The sequence below is a fragment of the Anolis sagrei genome, chromosome X (assembly GCF_037176765.1).
Source record: "Anolis sagrei isolate rAnoSag1 chromosome X, rAnoSag1.mat, whole genome shotgun sequence".
NCBI lineage: Eukaryota > Metazoa > Chordata > Lepidosauria > Squamata > Dactyloidae > Anolis > Anolis sagrei.
The window spans coordinates 61,499,210-61,518,818 of record NC_090034.1 but is presented as its reverse complement, the minus strand read 5'-3'; the positions used below and the strand labels follow the sequence as shown (position 1 = coordinate 61,518,818).

At 36.9% G+C, this 19,609-nt stretch overlaps 1 protein-coding gene across 1 annotated transcript; it reads left to right on the top strand.

Moving 5' to 3' along the window:
* The first annotated feature begins 2,964 nt into the window (after positions 1 to 2,964).
* Positions 2,965 to 18,479, top strand: FAM222A (family with sequence similarity 222 member A). Its single transcript, XM_060784761.2, has 4 exons — positions 2,965 to 3,481; positions 10,965 to 11,051; positions 12,797 to 13,395; positions 16,596 to 18,479. Exons 2-4 carry the CDS (start codon positions 10,976 to 10,978, stop codon positions 16,995 to 16,997), a joined length of 1,077 nt encoding a protein of 358 aa, XP_060640744.2. The 5' UTR covers positions 2,965 to 3,481; positions 10,965 to 10,975; the 3' UTR covers positions 16,998 to 18,479.
* The last annotated feature ends 1,130 nt before the right edge of the window (positions 18,480 to 19,609 follow it).

The window sequence follows — 19,609 nt, the reverse complement described above, 5'->3', positions numbered from 1 at the left end:
CGGTCTACGAGCCCACCAGGACTTTGAGATCTTCCGGGGAGGCCCTGCTCTCGATCCCGCCTGCTTCACAAGCACGGCTGGCGGGGACGAGAGATAGGGCCTTCTCGGTGGTGGCTCCTCGGCTGTGGAACATCCTTCCCCGTGGACATTAGACTGGCTCCTTCCTTGATGATATTCCGCAGGAAGCTAAAGACTTGGCTGTTCAAGAAGGCATTCGAACAAGAAGTGCAATGATTGGTAATGACTATAGGAATGGAACAATGGGAAATGATACTGGATTGTGATTTGGACGATGCGACGACGCTGAAGGGTTTCGTAGTAATGACGATGTTGATGTATATTGATGGATTGCGAATTGTTTTTTATACTGTGCCTTGTAATTGTTTTTTCCTATGTTGTACACCGCTGTGAGTCGCCCCCGGGCTGAGAACAGCGGTATAGAAGCAAAGTAAATAAATAAATAATCTTATAATTATAATATTTTTAACATAGTTATAATTATATTTATTCTATTCTTCTATTTTATAATTATATTTATGTTCTTATATTATTATATTATATTGCGTATTTTTAATATTTATATTTATTTATATTATTATTATCATGATTAGGGCTCCAACTCCCATCTCTCCCTTTCCTCCCTATCAATCCTTCCAACTCTCGCGCAATGCATGCCGGTCTTCGTAGTCTGTTAATCTCTAACCTTCGTAAAGGAGCCGCCGTGACGTCACCGCGGAGGCCCCGCCCGCCGCCGCGCTTGGCGTTGCCCCGGCAACCCCGGCCCGGGGAGTGTAGACTAAAAGGGGGCGTGGTCAGCGCAAGCCCACACAGAGAACGCTGCGCGCGCAGCTCGCCTTCCTTTTGCAGCTGCAGCAAAGAGCAAGCCAGCAAAAAGCTTTCTTTCTGCACCGGTTTCTCCATTTATTTCGGGATTTTTTTGCCGGCGCATTTGCTTGGAAAGGCCTTGGCGAAGCTTTAAGGCTTTCAATCCGTTTGGAAGGACTATTTTTTCCTATTGCAATAGATCTCTATATTATTCTTTTGCAGGGATTTATGATTCAAAGAAGACGAAGCAACCCGGCCATCTATCTCCAGCTGGTTTTATTCTATTTTATTTGCATTGAGGCAAATCACATCTTTACCCTGGAAGAGCCCTTTTGGATCTTGCAAATATTTTGAATTTTATTATTATTATTTGCAACTATTTTATTTGCAAAAAAACAACAAGCCTGAGCTTGGAATATTTTGAATTTTATTATTATTATTTGCAACTATTTTATTTGCAAAAAAACCCTGAGCTTGGAATATTTTGAATTTTATTATTATTATTTGCAACTATTTTATTTGCAAAAAAAAACCCCCCTGAGATTGGAATATTTTGAATTTTATTATTTGCAACAGATACTCGAACCTTTGCATCTTGCAAATTTTGATTTATTTTAATTTGAAATTATTTTGTGTTTTAATAGAACTAAAGAAGCAAACCTGAGCCTGGAAATCTTTTATTTTATATATTCTACTATTTTAATTTATGTGAACCCTTTAAGTTATTGTATTGTATTGTTTTATATTTTACTTGCAGATTGTTTATTTTATTTTAAATTTATTCCTTAATAATCCAGCCATTGGAATAATTCTTACGAATTGAGTTATACTATTTAATTTTATTATTGTTATTGTTATTGTTATTATTATTTGAACCCCTATTAATCACATCTAACCCTGGAAGAGTCATTGGAGCCTTTAGATTTTGAAAACTTCCATTTTTTAAAATAATATTTTTTGCAAACGAAGCAAATGTTAGAGTTATTATTATTATTATTATTATTAGAATAAAGTTACAAAATACCCCTGAAATATTTTTAATTTATTATTATTATTATTTGCAAAGGTTGAAAAATTCCTAAAATATTTTTAAATGTGTATTTTCCTTTTTTTTACAAAGGTAGGAAAAAACCCTAAAAGTATTTTTTAAAACTTTATTACTATTATTATTATGCATTTTTAAAATGTTTAAATTATTATTATTATTCTTTTGCAAAGGTTACCCTTTAAAATATTTGTTTTAGTCTATTAAATTATATTAGTTTGCATTTTTTGCATTATTTATTGTTTTACAAAGCAACGATTGCAAGAAAAACGCCTTGAAATACTTATTATTATTTCAAAATCCCCTTAAAATATTTGTTTTAATCTTTACATTATTATTTTGCCTTTTTTTGCATTCTTCTTATTTATTATTCTTTTGCAAAGCTTGCAAAATACCCTTTAAAATATTTGTTTTAGTCTTTTAAATTAAATTATTATTATTTTGCAGTTTTTTTGCATTATTTATTGTTTTGCAAAGCAACGATTGCAAAAAAAAAACCCCTTGAAATACTTATTATTATTTCAAAATCCCCTTAAAATATTTGTTTTAATCTTTACATTATTATTTTGCCTTTTTTTGCATTCTTCTTATTTATTATTCTTTTGCAAAGCTTGCAAAATACCCTTTAAAATATTTGGTTTAGTCTTTTAAATTATATTATTATATTGCATTTTTTTGCATTTATTGTTTTGCAAAGCAACGATTGCAAAAAAAAACCTGGAAATACTTATTATTATTTCAAAATCCCCTTAAAATATTTGTTTTAATCTGTACATTATTATTTTGCCCTTTTTTGCATTCTTCTTATTTATTATTCTTTTGCAAAGCTTGCAAAATACCCCTAAAATATTTGTTTTAAATTATTATTTTGCAATTTTTGCATTGTTACTATTTATTGTGTTGCAAAGGATGCAAAATACCTTTTTAATTTTTTTAAATTATTATTCTGCAAAATATTTTTATTTGTTTAATTGTTAGTGTTTTGCAAGTTTTGCATTTTTTGTTATTTATTGTGTTGCAAGGAAAAGCAAAGGTTACAAAATATTTCTTTTTAAGTTACTGTTTTGCTGCTTTTTATTATTTTTCAGAATTTTGCATTATTATTTACTTTTGTTTTTGCAAAGAAAAACAAAGGTTGCAAAACATCCCTTGAGATATTACTATTATTATTGCTATTGCTGCAAAGGAAGCAGAGGTTGCAAAAATCATATAGAATTAAATAATATTAAAATAATCTCATTATCCTGGACACAAAGGGCTCTACTTCCGGGTTCACTCCATGTCTCCTTCCGGGAAGAAGAGGAGACCGTTTGGCCTTTTAGGCTGGACTTCCTTCCATTGACCTTTTTGCAAGAAATTAATCCTGATTATTTGTTTTAAATATTTTTGTGCAATTAATTATTTATTTTAATTATTATTTCCATTTTATCATTTTTATTTATTTTTATTGCATTGATGGATTGACCTTCTTTAGAATCTTGCTTCAATTTTAAATATTACTATTTTTTGGGGATTTATTTTTTTGGCAATACATTTATTTGCAAATGACTCGAAGGATAAAAAGGATTTAAAGAGAAAGCAAAGGAAGGAGAAGATCCATTGGATTGCATGGTAAAAATTATATTTTGTTTTAAATATCAAATACGTATCAATTGGTGTGATTTGCATGGAAGAGAAGGCTGCTTTCTTTCTTTTTCATGTTTATTATTATAATTAAATTCATTATTATATATTTAATCTATTTATTATGTTTATTATAATATTTATGGTTATTTAGTATGATTATATTATATATTTATAATTCTCTCATAATTATTTTATTATATATTTATTTTTATTTTATTATATTACATTTATTTTTGCTAATTTAGTATCATATCTATTATCTTTATAATTCTCAAATTTATTATTATAGTTCTGTTACTGTTATTAGCATTCAAATTTTATATTCTATTATATTCTTAAAATTATGTTGACTATTATTTTCATTATATTTTACTTTTAAATTTATTATATTTATTATTATCAATTTATTATATTTATTATTATCAATTTATTATATTATTATCAATGTATTATGTTATTATGTTATATTGATTGTTATTAATATAGTATTATATTTATTACATTATATTTATAATTCTCAAATTTATTCTATTTATTATTCTATTTATTATAGTTCTGTTATGGTTATTGTTAGTGGTACAATTATTATATTGACTTTTTATTTCTATTTATTATTCTATTTATTATTATAGTTCTGTTATGGTTGTTATTATTAGTGGTATAATTATTATATTGACTTTTTATTTCCATTATATTTTACTATTAACTTTATTATATTATTATATATTATATTTATTAATATTTAGTATTATTATATTTATTATATATTTATAATTAATTTTTTTTGGTCGTGTCAGGAGTGACTTGAGAAACTGCAAGTCGCTTCTGGTATGAGAGAATTGGCCGTCTGCAAGGACGTTGCCCAGGGGACGCCCGGATGATTTGATGTTTTTATCATCCTTGTGGGAGGCTTCTCTCATGTCCCCGCATGAGGAGCTGGAGCTGATAGAGGGAGCTCATCCGCCTCTCCCCGGATTCGAACGTGTGACCTGTCGGTCTTCAGTCCTGTAATTTATTCATTACTATCATTACTATTATATTTATAATTTATATTGAAGTGGTTCTCAAATCAATTGGAGACTATGGGATATTGTTTTTTGTGAGCTGCACTCTTGTTCATATTAGTGGTATAATTATTATATTGACTTTTTATTTCTATTATATTTTACTATTAACTTTATTATATTACTATATATTATATTTATTATATTTATTAATATAATATGTCTATTATTATGCTATATTGATGTGGTTCTCCAATCAGTCGGAGACTATGAGATATTGCTTTTTGTGAGCTGCACTCTTGTTCATATGTATCTTGCTCCCCAAGTGTCCTGTCCATACATTATGTTCATCCTTTCCACACATCAAACTATCTAAATAATAATAATAATAATAATAAACTTTATTTCTACCCCGCCACCATCTCCCCGATGAGGACTCAGAGCGGCTTACAGGGGGTCAAGCCCGGACAACATAATACAGCAATAAAATCAAAGTATATACAACAGACAACAACATTATCAAAATGACATTAAAATAATAATAATAATAATAATAATAATAATAATAATAATAATAATAATATAAACATTCCAATAGACACAATCACAATAAAGATGACAATGGGCGGGCCACATATTCCGAATAGAAAAACAATTAACAAACTATGATGAGATAAAATAGGAGCAGGACGTTTAAATGGAACTCACAAAACAGAGTTGTGGGGCAGAACATCCTATTTGGAGGGCACGAACTCCATTAGCCGAAAATGTTGAGTGGGTGTAAAATATGCTGTGCATCAAAGGCGTAGTGGAAAAGCCAGGTTTTGAGGTTCTTTTTAAATGTTTCCAGTGAAGGGACTTTCCTGATCTCCCCAGGTAAAGGGTTCCAAAGTCGGGGGGCCACAGAAGAGAAGGCTCTCTCCCTTGTTGTACCCACAAGACGAGCTTGTGAGATTGGTAGAGGCGAAAGGAGGACCTCCCCCGGGGAACGAAGGGCCCGGGTTGGTACGTGGAGCGAGATACGGTCACGAAGGTAGGTGGGTCCCAAACTGTTTAGGGCTTTATAGGTGATAACCTGCACCTTGAATTGGGACCGGAAAATAAACGGCAGCCAGTGGAGCTCCTTAAACGGGGGTTGACCACCCCCTGTAGGTTGCCCCAGACAACATTCTGTCCCCGATGTTGTTTAACATCTACATGAAGCCACTGGGAGAGTTTTGGACTAAGATGTTATCTCTACGCAGATGATGTCCAAATCTGTCACTCCTTCCCACCTGTCACTAAGGAGGCTGTCCAGACCTTGAACCAGTGCTTGGCTGCTGTGTCGGACTGGATGAGGGCTAACAAATTGAAATTGAATCCAGACAAGACAGAGGTTCTCCTGGTCAGTCGAAAAGCCGAACAGGGCATAGGGTTACAACCTGTGTTAGACGGGGTTACACTCCCCCTGAAGACGCAGGTTCGCAGCTTGGGAGTGATCCTGGACTCATCGCTGAGCCTGGAAGCCCAGGTCTCGGCGGTGGCCGGGAGAGCTTTTGCACAATTAAAACTTGTGTGCCAGCTGCGCCCGTACCTTGGGAAGCCGGATCTGGCCACAGTGGTCCACGCTCTTGTTACATCCCAAATAGATTACTGCAACGCGCTCTACATGGGGTTGCCTTTGAAGACTGTTCGGAAACTTCAATTAGTCCAACGGGCGGCGGCTAGATTACTCACTGGAGCGTCATACAGGGAGCACACCACCCCCCTGCTGTGCCAGCTCCACTGGCTGCCGATCCAGTTTCGAGCACAATTCAAAGTACTGGTCTTGACCTACAAAACCCTTTACGGCTCCAGCCCAGCGTATCTGTCAGAACGTATCTCCTTCTACGTCCCACCTCGGAGTTTAAGATCTGCTGAGGGGGCCCTGCTCTCATCCCCACCTCTATCACAAGCGAGACTGGTGGGGACGAGGGACAGGGCCTTCTCGGTGGTGGCACTCCCCGGGGAGATTAGGTCATCAACATCCCTCCGCTCCTTCAGAAGGAAGTTAAAAACCTGGGTAAGCTGGCAGTTGGACAAAAGACAATGACGACCAGAGTAGGAAAGGACAATGATGATGCTAGACGGATCGTAGATTTATGAATTGGCGAACATTGACCACAATATGATTTTAGTGCTGCGACTGTATTATTTTGATTGTTTTAATTAGTTATAATTGTTGACATTATATTGTATTTTGTGAATTGGCGGGCATCGAATTGTGCCTTTTGTAAGCCGCCCTGAGTCCCCCCCTAGGGGGTTGAGAAGGGCGGGGTAGAAGCACCCCAAATAAATAAAAAATAAATGAATTATTAATCTGGCTGCCTAACGTTGGACAAGTAGTTTCCGGGGCGTCTTCAAGGGTAGCTCCACGTAGAGAGCATTACAGTAGTCCAGTCTAGAGGTAACTAAGGCATGGACCACCATGGTCAAGTCAGACTTCACGAGGTATGGTTGCAGCTGGCGCACGAGTTTTAATTGTGCTTAGCCCCTCCCGGCCGACGCCTGCGCATCAAGCGTCAGCGCAGAATCCAGGAGGACCCCCAAGCTGCAGACCTGTGACTTCAGGGGGAGTGCAACCCCGTCCAGCACAGGTTGCCACCCAATATCCCGGTCAGACGAGCGACAGACCTGGAGGACCTCTGTCTTGTCAGGATTGATCCTCAGCTTGTTCGTCCTCATCCAGATCGACACAGCAGCCAGGCACTGGTCCAGTATCCTCGGGGCTTCCTTGGAGTCTGGTGGAAAAGAGTAGTGGAGTTGGGTGTCATCTGCATAGAGGTGGCACCCCACTCCAAAACTCCGGATGACCTCTCCCAGCGGTTTCATGTAGATGTTAAATAGCATGGGGGACAGAATAGAATCTTGCGGGACCCCACAGGACAATGGCCAGGGGTCCGAGCAAGAGTCCCCCAGCTTCACCAGTATCCTCAGGTCTTCCTTGGAAGAAATACCGCTGCCTATTTCCCAAAGCAAGGTGTAATGTGCTCCCGTCTGAACTGCTGCATGGAAGATTTGCGGGTACCCCATATATTGAAAGACTGTAACAAACAGGAAGTAGAATGAATCTACCACATACTACTGTCATGCATTTTCTATGAACAGACCTGAGCATACATAATCAACCTCCTTCTAGGGCCCCCTGGTAGCACAGCGGGTTAAACCGCTGAGCTGCTGAACTTTGGCAGTTGGAATCTAGGGAGTGGGGTGAGCTCCCGCTGTTAGCCCCAGCTTCTGGCAACCTAGCAGTTGGAATACATGCAGGTGTGAGTAGATCAACAGGTAGCACTTCTGCAGGAAGGTTACAGCCCCCCATGCAGTCATGCTAGCCACATGACTTAGGAGGTGTCTACAGACAACTCCGGCTCTTTGGCTCTTGACTTTATTATTTCCATTATATTTCATTATTTTTATTATTATCAGATATATTATATTTATATTGGAGCCCCCGGTGGCGCAGTGGGTTAAAGCACTGAGCTGCTGAGCTTGTTGATCGAAAGGTCGCAGGTTCGATTCCGGGGAGCGGCGTGAGCTTCCGCTGTCAGCCCTAGCTTCTGCCAACCTAGCAGTTCGAAAACATGCAAATGTGAGTAGATCAATAGGTACCGCTCCGGCGGGAAGGTAACGGCGCACCATGCAGTCATGCCGGCCACGTGACCTTGGAGGTGTCTACGGACAACGCTGGCTCTTCGGCTTAGAAATGGAGATGAGCACCACACCCCGGAGTCAGACATGACTGGACTTAATGTCAGGGGACAACCTTTACCTCTTATATTTATATTATTGTAATTATTATAGTAAAGGTAAAGATTTTCCCCCAACATTAAGTCCAGTCGTATCCGACTCGGGTTGGTGCTCATCTCCATTTCTAAGCCGAAGAGCCGGCTTTGTAGACACCTCCAAGGTCATGTGGCCAGCATGACTGCATGGAGCGCCATTACCTTCCTGCCAGAGTGGCACCTATTGATCTACTCACATTATTTATGTATATTGTTTATATTTATATTTAGAAATTAACCTATGTATTATTAAATTATTAATAATATTTTAATTATTATTTATATTATATTTTATTATTATCAAATTTATTATTATTGTGGTTCCGTTATGGTTTTACTATTATTATTCTTTGGATTATGATTATTATATTGACTATTATTTCCATTGTATTTTATTATTACAGTTATTTTCATTACTATCATTATTCATATTATTATAGTTATTATTCCATTGTATTTATATGTATTTATAATTCATATTATGTCGAAAGCTTTCATGGCCGGAATCACTAGGTTGCTGTAGGTTTTTAGAGGCATTTTCTCCTGATGTTTCGCCTGCATCTATGGCAAGCATCCTCGGAGGTAGTGAGGATGCTTGCCATAGATGCAGGCGAAACGTCAGGAGAAAATGCCTCTAGAACATGGTCATATAGCCCGAAAAAACCTACATATTATTCATATTATATTATCTTATATTATTATTATTTTATTATATTATTATTATAATATTATTATTGTTATATCGTAATATGCAGTATTCAAAAGACGGACTAGATGACCTCAAGGGGCCCCATATATTATATTATATTATACTATATTTCAACCAATCACATATATATTTAACTATTATATAAGATACTATAGTATTATTATTATTATTATAAATCATAATGGTGCAGTGGGTTAAACCGTTGAGCTGCTGAACTTGCTGACCAAAAGGTTGGTGGTTCGAATCCATGGGATGGAGTGAGTTCCCACTGCTAGCATTAGCTTCTGCCAACCTAGCAGTTCAAAAACATGCACGTGTGAGTATTTATTTAAATTAGTATAAAAATGGAAGGAGCACAAGCAGCTCAATATCTTTTGACTAAAAACGGGCAACAGCAACGGCATTGTCTGTAGCCTCCAACAATCCTCCTCTGTACATGAGGCAGGGCACAGTGGAGGAGGACCCTTGGGGGGGGGGGGGGCATCCAGTTGGGATTTCCTGGTCTGGCTGCATTCAAATCACCCCTGGCAGATGGCCATCCAGCCTCTGTTTAAAAGCCTCCAAAGAAGTAGCCTCCACCACACTCCGGGGCAGAGAGTTCCCCTGCTGAACAGCTCTCGCAGGAAGTTCTTCCTAATGTTCAGATGGAATCTCCTTTCTTGTAATTTGAAGTCATCCTAGTCTCCAGGGCAGTAGAAAACAAGTTCATTGCCTCTTCCCTATGACTTCCTCTCACGTATTTATACGTGGCTATCATGTCTTCTCTCAGCCTTCTCTTCTTCAGGCGAAACATGCCCATCTCTTTAAGCCGCTCCTCATAGGGCTTGTTCTCCAGACCCTTGATCGTTTTAGTCACCCTCCTCTGGCAATGTATTATTGTATTTTATATTATGCTATATCTATCTATTATATTGTATGACTATTAATATATATTATTAGTAGTATATATTATATTTTGTGGGTATACTATTATATATAATATATGGTATGAATATTATACTATTAAATAGATTATTATATATAGTATGATTATATTATATATTATGTTGAATGGATATTATACTATTATATATATATATAGAGAGAGAGAGAGTATTATATGAATATTATACTATTATATTGTATGAATATTAAATTATATATTATATTGTGTGCATATTATGTATCGTATGAATATTATACTATATATATTATTACTCTTATCTTATACTGTATGGGTATTATACTATTATATATTGTTAATATTATATTGTATGGGTATTCTATTATATAATTAATAATATATTATGCATATATATATATAATATATGGTATGAATACTATACTATTAAATAGATTATTATATATTATTATTATAATATATATTATGTTGAATGGATATTATACTATTATATATATATATATATATAGTATTATATGAATGTTATACTATTATATTGTATGGATATTAAATTATATACAGGGTTAGTCAAAATGCATAGGCCAATAAGCCATTCAATTGAATGGCTTATTGGCCTATGCATTTTGACTAACCCTGTATTATATTGTGTGCATATTACATATTGTATGAATATTATACTATATATATTATTACTCTTATCTTGTACTGTATGGGTATTATACTATTATATATTATTAATATTATAATATTGTATGGGTATTCTATTATTATATAATTAATTATATATTATGCATATATATATATATATATATATATATATATATATGATGTTATTATATATTATGTCATATTATATTATATAGACTTCCTCTTCTCCAGTGTTTGCTTGCTTAACGAAATCCAGGCTAATTGGGAATTAGCTAAATGGGGCTAATCCCAATGGTGGCGCATGCAGCCGTTTATAGACATATACATATATATATAGAGAGAGAGACAATCAGCTAATTATTCATTATTATGAACAACTTACATAATATAATTACCCTTTTTGCAGAGTATTCCGCCATGTTGGCCTGTCTTCAAAGGACGCAGAATCCTACTCGGCAACACATGGTTTGCACCAATAAAGAGCCTCGAAAGTGTGAGTTGCATTATTTATTATTATTTATTATTATTATATTTATTTTATTTATATTATTTATTTATTTATTTATTATTTATTTATTATTTGCACTTGTTAACCGCCACTCTCAGCCCGAAGGCGACTCGTGGCGGTGTACAGAACATAGAACATAAAGGACAACAGGTTACAATAGATCAGGACATAACACACATCTTACTAATACACAGCTACTTAACTAAAAATCCGCTTCGTCTTGTTTGGGTCATAATCAATCTCGTAGTCATGGTCCATTCCGGTGGTCATTCCAAAAACATAGCACTTAGTTGAAGGCCTTTTCGAAGAGCCAGGTTTTCAGGCTCTTTAAATAAAAAAAATGATAATCCCAAAAGGTGGTTGGACTAGATGAACCCAAAGGGTCCCATATTATTTTAATTAGTATTATTTTATATTATTTTAATTAGTATTTTTATGTTTTTATGAATGTATTGATTTTGCTGTTATATTATGATTTTATTATTATATATTGTTAATTTATATTAGTGTTTTAGTAGTGATATTTTATATTTTATAATATTCTATATATTATTCTTTATATTTTATTTATGTAACATTTTATTCTATTTTATTTATTAGTATTTTATTGTTTTAGTTTATTTTTATGAATTTATTATTTATTTTGTTATTTATTATCTAATATTTAATATTTTATTATATATTCATATTTTGTTAGTATTTTATTATCTTTTATTTTATTAGCATTATTTTGGCATTATTTATTATGTATTGTTTTATATTAGTATTATTATTAGTAGTAGTATTTAATATTATTTATTATATTTTTATAATTTTATTAATATTTTATTAGTAGCAGTATTTAATATTATTTATTATTATTATATTTTTATAATATTATTTTGTTATTATTATTGTTATTATTATCCAAAAGGTGAATGGTCTAGATGACCTCAAGTGGCCCACATATATATATCAACTAAGCCCAACATACATTTTAAAAACTATATTATATATATTATATTTATATTATATTAGTATAATCATAATTCTAAAAGGTGGATGGACTAGATGACCTCTAATGCCATATATATATATATATATATATATCAACCAAACCCAATATATATTTAAAACTGTATTATGTATTATTGTTACATTATTATATATAATAAAATTTTATATTATAAAGTAATAAAATATTTATATTATGTTATATTATTATTTTATAATATATGGCCTTTAGACATATTATTTAGACATTATTATTATAATTATAATTATTTAGACATAATAATAATAATAATGTCTAAAGGCCATATTTATATTATTATTATTATTATTATTATTATTATTATTATCCATTTGGAATAGCTAGGTATTCCTTTACTGCCTCTTTACCTACATTTTACTACATTTCCCATTCTAGCCTGAAGGCATAATAATAATAATAATAATAATAATAATAATAATAATAATCCACTTGGAAAAGGCAGATATTACTGTATTACCCCTTCTAAGTTATTATTTTATATTAGTTATTATTTTATAACATATCATTGTTTTATTTTATGACTTTATATTATTATATTATTATATTATCTTTATTATTTATTATTTTATTATTTATATTTTTATATTATTTTATTATTATTATTTATTATATATATTATATATTATTTTATTATTATATAATATATATTTTCATTATATATTACTATTTTATTACTCTCATCTCTCTTTATTACCAGGCGAAGCGATGCCTGCCGCCGCCACCTCGGCGTGCTACCCGAGCCCGGCCGAGCTGGACGCGTACGCCCGGAAGGTGGCCAACCATCCTTTGACCATCAAGATCTTCCCGGCCAATGTCCGCGTCCCGCAGCACAAGCACCTCAACCGGACAGTCAACGGGTACGACACCGCGGCCATGGCCCCGCCGCATTACAGCCCGTACCCCGTCATTGTCAACAACAACTACCAGGGCTTGTTGGCTGTTGTCAGAGCTGGCTCATCGTCCTCATCGTCGTTGTCTGGAGTGGTCAAAAGTGCGGAGGGCAAGCGGACAAAGCCATCGCCTGCCCATCACGTCGCCATGGGTCCATACCTGGCGAGCGTCTCGGCGTCGGCCCCAAACGTCACGACAGTCTCGCGCAATACCGCTCCGCTCCTGCACAACGACTTCCCGTCCATACAGAACATCATCTTCCAGATCAATCGGCAGTGCCAAGCACATGTTCCGACCACCAAGCAAGTTGTGTATGCTGATGAGACGGCCACATTTGCTGCCAAGTCGTCGTACTCGGAGAGGATGGATTACTTGCTGTGGCCACAGAAGCCACCGGCACCGCAGGTCCAACCCCGACCATCATTTCGTATTATTCTTGTTATTTTATATTGTTTCATATTATTATTGTAGTTATTATTTTGGGTTGTTGTAGGTTTTTCCGGGCTATATGGCCATGTTCTAGAGGCATTTTCTCCTGACGTTTCGCCTGCATCTATGGCAAGCTTCCTCAGAGGTGGTGAGGTCTGTTGGAAGTAGGAAAATGGGTTTATATATCTGTGGAATGACCAGGGTGGGACAAAAGACTTTTGTCTGCTGGAGCAAACCCATTTTCCTACTTCCAACAGACCTCACTACCTCTGAGGATGCTTGCCATAGTTGCAGGTGAAACATCAGGAGAAAATGCCTCTAGAACAGGGGTCCCCAAACTAAGGCCCAGGGGCCGGATTCGACCCCCCAAGGGCATTTATCTGGCCCGCGGGGTGTGGAGAAAGGGGGGAGGAGGTGGGCGAAGCAGCTTCAGGGCCGCTTCCTCCTCCCTGGGCCCAGCCGGCTCTTCTCCTGCTTTCAGGAAGGGGCCTGGCCTCATCCCGACGGCAGGAGAAGGGCGGGGGGAGGCGGCAGGCGAAGCAGCTTCGGGGCTGCTTTGTCCTCTGCCTCCCTGGGCCCAGCCGGCTCTTTTGCCTTCGGGAAGGGGCCACGAGCTGCGTGCATCCGCAGAGCAGAGCCAGGCGGAGCAGCAGTCGCATCCCGGGCATGGTGCGCCTCCCGAGCCTCTGCCTGTCAGGGCGGGGACTCAATGGGCTTCCCTGCAAGGCAAGGAGCAGAGGGAGGGGGTCAGTGCGGAGGGAGCGAGCGAGGGAGGGAGGGGTCTCCTTCCACCAGGGAAGCACTCACCAAGACCCTCCTCCTCTTCCTCCTCCTCTGCTGGGCAAGAACCCCCTCCCTTCACACACACACACACACAGACATCATCTGGGTTGTAGATTTTGGGCTGTATGGCTGTGTTCCAGAAGCATTCTCTCCTGATGTTCTCTCTTTGGTTCCATCCTTCCTTGTCTCTTTCCTTCCTTCCCTCCCTCTTTCTCTTTTTTGTTCCTTCTCTCCTTCTTTCCCTCTTTCACTTTTTTATTTCCTTCTCTACCTCTCTTTCTTTCCTTTCCTCCTCCCCTCCTCCTTTCCCTCTTTCTCTCCCTCCTTCTCTCCTTCCTTCCGTCTCTACCCTTCTTTCTTTCCTTCCTTCCTTCTTTCTCTCCTTCCCTCCTTTTCCCCCTTCTTCTTTCCCTTTCTTTCTCTCTTTCTCTCCCTCCTTCTCCCCTTCCTTCCTTCCTTCCTTCTCTACCCTTCTTTCTTTCCTTCTTTCTCTCCTTCCCTCCTTCTTTCCTTTCTTCTTTCCCTCTTTCTTTCTCTCTTTCTCTCCCTCCTTCTCTCCTTCCTTCATTGTCTACCCTTCTTTCTTTCTTTCCCTTCTTCTTTCCCTCTTTCTTTCTCTCCTTCCTTCCTTCTCTACCCTTCTTTCTTTCCTTCTTTCTCTCCTTCCCTCCTTCTTTCCCTTCTTCTTTCCCTCTTTCTTTCTCTCCTTCCTTCCTTCTCTACCCTTCTTTCTTTCCTTCTTTCTCTCCTTCTTTCCCTTTTTCTTTCCCTTCTTCTTTCCCTCTTTCTTTCTCTCCTTCCTTCCTTCTCTACCCTTCTTTCTTTCCTTCTTTCTCTCCTTCCCCCTTCTTTCTTTTCCTCTTTCCCTCTTTCTTTCTCTCTTTCTCTCCCTCCTTCTCTTCTTCCTTTATTCTCTACCCATCTTTTTTTCCTTCCTTCCTTCTTCCCTTCTTCTTTCCCTCTTTATTTCTCTCCTTCCTTCCTTCTCTACCCTTCTTTCCTTCCTTCTTTCTCTTCTTCCCTCCTTCTTTGCCTCCTTCTCTCCCTCCTTCTCTCTTTCCTTCCTTCTTTCACCCTTTCTGTGTATGTTTTGTGTGTGTATATACATAGATGTGTGTGTGTATATATATATATATGTGTGTGTGTGTGTGTGGTTTTGCGCATGCATTGTAATGTATTTGGGGGGGTGTTGCTTTTTAAGTCTCTTCCACTGTGTTTTTCAGTGTTTTTATGAGTGATGGTCTCTCGTTGGCCTGATAGATATATTTTGTCCAAATTTGGTGTCAATTCGTCCAGTGGGTTTTGAGTTATGTTAATCCCACAAACGAACATTACATTTTTATTTATATAGATTTTTCAAATTATGATCCGGCTGTGATTATAGAAACTGTGACCCGGCCCTCTGTTTAAAAAGTTTGAGGACCCCTGCTCTAGAACATGGCCATATAGCCCGGAAAAACCTACAACAACCCAGTGATTTTATATTGTTATTTTATTAGTTTATATTATTTTATTATTTATTTTTACATTTTTCTTTTTCTTCAATTTTTTAAAAATCTGACCTAAGTTTGAAAGTTTGAAAAAGGGTTTGCTCCAGCAGACAAAAGTCATTTGTCCCACCCTGGTCATTCCACAGATATATAAACCCATTGTCCTAGTTCCAACAGACCTCACTACCTCTGAGGATGCTTGCCATAGATGCAGGCGAAACGTCAGGAGAAATGCCTCTAGAACATGGCCATATAGCCCGAAAAAACCTACAACAACCCAGTGATTCCGGCCATGAAAGCCTTCGATAATACAGTTATTATTTTTATTGTTATATTATAATAATATAAAAGAATAATAGAGAATAATAATGTAATAATCTAAAAATATAGTAATAAAATTATTATATAAAATAAACTATTTTATTTTTATATCATATAAAGTAATATTTTATGTTATTTTATTATGTATTATAATGGTTTTATTGTTACATTATTATATATAATAAAATTTTATTATATATAATTTTATTACTATATTTTTAGATTATAATAAAATAATCTAAAAATATAGTAATAAAATTATTATATAAAATCATAAAATATTTTTTTATATTATATAAAGTAATATTTTATTTTATTATGTATTATAATGGTTTTATTGTTGCATTATTATATATAATGAAAATTTTATATTATAAAGTAATAAAATACTTATGTTATGTATTTTATATTATTTTATATTGTTATTTTATTAGTTTATATTATTTAATTATTTATTTTTACATTTTTCTTTGAAAGTCGCATCAAGTCCCACCTGGGAGATGCGGTGGGGGGGGGGGATATAAATAAAGTTTATTTATTTGTATTTTTATTAATATATTATTATTATTATTTTATGTATAGGTCAGCAAATCGCCCGAGACGTGTAGGGGGGACAAAATGAGCTCATCACCATTGAACTGCACTGCAGCAAGTATAACAATGGCGGGGGCAAGCTTCTCGACGGGGGCCCCATGCTTCGCCGCACCGTGGAATAGTGTTTTGGTGACGCCGGACAGTGACTGCTACCACAATGGCAGCACCCGTGAGCCCTGGCCCAGCAACGGCCTCCCCAGTTTGCCCAGCAAGACCCTCTGCAACGCCTCCGTCCTCAGCAGCAGCCTGCAGTCGCTGGAGTTCCTCATCAATGATCTCCGCCCGCCCTGCATCAAGGAGCAGATGCTGGGAAAGGGCTATGAGACCGTCGCCGTGCCGCGGCTCCTCGACCACCAGCACGCGCACATCCGGCTGCCCGTTTATAGATAGATTTTTGGGAAAGGGGGGTGGAATCTGGAGTCCCGCAATACGAGAGCCAAGGGGCTCTGACCCCTTCTTTGCAGCGGTTACAATGCTCAGCTTGTCTTTGCGGCAGTTGTTGACTCGTTTCTATGGCACCCAACTCATCTTTACAGCGGTCGATGTCTCGTCTTTGTGGCGATTCTTCTTTACGGCGGTCGATGTCTCGTCTTTGTGGCGATCGATTCTTCTTTACGGTGGTCGATAACTTGTCTTGATGGTGATCGACCCGTTTCTATGCTGGTTGATGATCCGTTTTTACAACTGTTGACTCGTCTTTATGGTGGCCGACGATCTGTTTTGATGGTGGTTGACTTTACGGTGTTTGATGGCACTCAGCTCGTCTTTCTGGCAGTCAATTTGTTTCTGAGGTGATCGGTGACACGTTTTTGCAGCGTTCGACTCATCTTGACGGTGGTTGACAGCACTCGATCCGTTTTTAACCCGTTTTTATAGCGGTTGACGACCTGTCTTTGTGGCGGTCAAGTAACCCAGCTCATTGTTAAGGCAGTCGAGCGTTCTTTAAGATTATCAACGACCGATCAACTCGTTTCTTTGGTATTGATGACCCGTTTTTACAGTGCTCGATTCATCCAATGACCCATTTTAACAAAGGTCACTGAGTCTTTAAGAAAGTCAAGACAGGCGGTCGACTAGTCATCTTTGTGACTCGGTTTTTAACGCCGTTAACAACCCGTTTTTATGCCAATCGACGTGTTTCTATGGTGGTCGACAACTCGTCTTTAATGTGGTTGATTACTCATTGTGACGGCAGTGGACAACCCGCTTTTATGGCACTCGACTCGTTTTTATGGCAGTCTACAACGACTTGTCTTTACAGTGTCTTTACATCAAGGACTCGTCTTTATGGGTATCATTGTGGTGGCTGCATCTCCACATTCAAATAGGGAAGAAGGAATGGAAAGACTCTCGTTTTCAATCCACTTCCGCCTGGCCCTCGTTCCTGGCTTATTCCTAATGATGATGATGATAATAATAATTGCTTGTCTACTATTTTAGGATGAATAATAATGTTTTTGTTTTGTTTCCTTACGAATGTGAACAGGGAGAATTCTGGTTTATTTTGCTGCTAAGGAAGGACATTTTTGGTTATAACATATATAGAGAGGGGTGATATATACGAGGATAAGAGAGACTGTATGGAATCGTATTAAGTATTCCATAATCACACTGGAGTACCGACCTAGGAAAGGCCTAGAGCGGCATTGCAAGACCTGTCTCTATACCATGGAGTTCAACTGGAGGACCTAGAAAAGGACTAGAGACATAGCTGTGTCCTCCAGTGCAACTCTGTGGTCAACGCCTACAATAGAGTGTTGCTGGAGGACCAACAAAATGCCTAGAGAAGACACCCGGATGGGGGAAAAACACTTGAAAACTTTACTTTATTCTTTTATTGAATTATACTTTTATTAAATTAACTTTATTTTATTCTTTCCCTTTATTATTTTATTGCTGCTAAATGACAAAAAGTCAAGGTCTGGTTCTGCAATTGTATTTATTATTAATTATTTTTATTAATTATTATAATTATTAATAGGACGAGTGTCTCATCCGCATGAAAATTCCTTACTCTATGGTCACATTTGGCTTTTTTTTTTTTTGTCGTGTCAGGAGAATCCTGTTGTGAGAGAATTGGCCGTCTGCAAGGACGTTGCCCAGGGGACGCCCGGATGATTTTGATGTTTTATCATCCTTGTGGGAGGCTTCTCTCATGTCCCCGCATGAGGAGCTGGAGCTAATAGAGGGAGCTCGTCCGCCTCTCCCCGGATTCGAACCTGCGACCTGTCGGTCTTCAGTCCTGCCGGCACAGGGGTTTAACCCACTACGCCACTGGGGACTAAGGTATGTTCATACCTTAGAGAACCCCCAGAAAACTCCTAGAAGAGCGTCCTCTCAAAATACTCCAATTCTTACCATAGAGTTGCCCTAGGGAATTCCTAGAGGCATCAGTTCAAGGAATGTACTCTAGTGACACTATGGTCATTTTGGTACCATAAAGAAACCTTTACAACTCCTAGAAGGATGTTTTCTATAAAGATCCTCCAATACTAGAGAGTTGCTCTGTAGTATAGAGAAGCAGCCTTTCTAGGAATTTACTCTGTAGTGACGATGGTCAGATTCGGCCCTACCCATGCCATAGAGGAACCTTTGAAATTCCTAGAAGCGTGCCCTCTCAAGATCCTCCAATGCAACTTTAACCATAGAGTTGCCCTGGAGGACCAAGAACACTTAGGATAAAAGTACCCATCTAGGTATTTTATTGGGTTCTCCAAGGCAACTCTGTGGTAACATTTTTATTTTATTTTATTTTATTATTATTTTCTTCCCCCCCCCCCCAATTGTTTGGATTTCTTTAATAATAACGATACTAATACTGATAATAATGGTACTGTTCCAGCACTAAGTGCATTTAAACAAAATCTCTTGAGAATGTCTTTTTTAAATATATATATATATATGGAGAAGATAAAAGAAAGCGACCATTATATTATACTGTGAGAAAAAATAAATTTAAAAAAGTGTTTTAAAATCGAGAGAAAAAACGATATGGATATTTG

Bases quoted from the DNA above. Each gene is read 5' to 3' on its own strand.
- FAM222A (XM_060784761.2), top strand. From the start codon at position 10,976: ATGTTGGCCTGTCTTCAAAGGACGCAGAATCCTACTCGGCAACACATG. The intron at 11,052-12,796 runs GTGAGTTGCATT...CTTTATTACCAG, and splicing joins CAATAAAGAGCCTCGAAAGT to GCGAAGCGATGCCTGCCGCC. The intron at 13,396-16,595 runs GTCCAACCCCGA...TTTTATGTATAG, and splicing joins AGAAGCCACCGGCACCGCAG to GTCAGCAAATCGCCCGAGAC.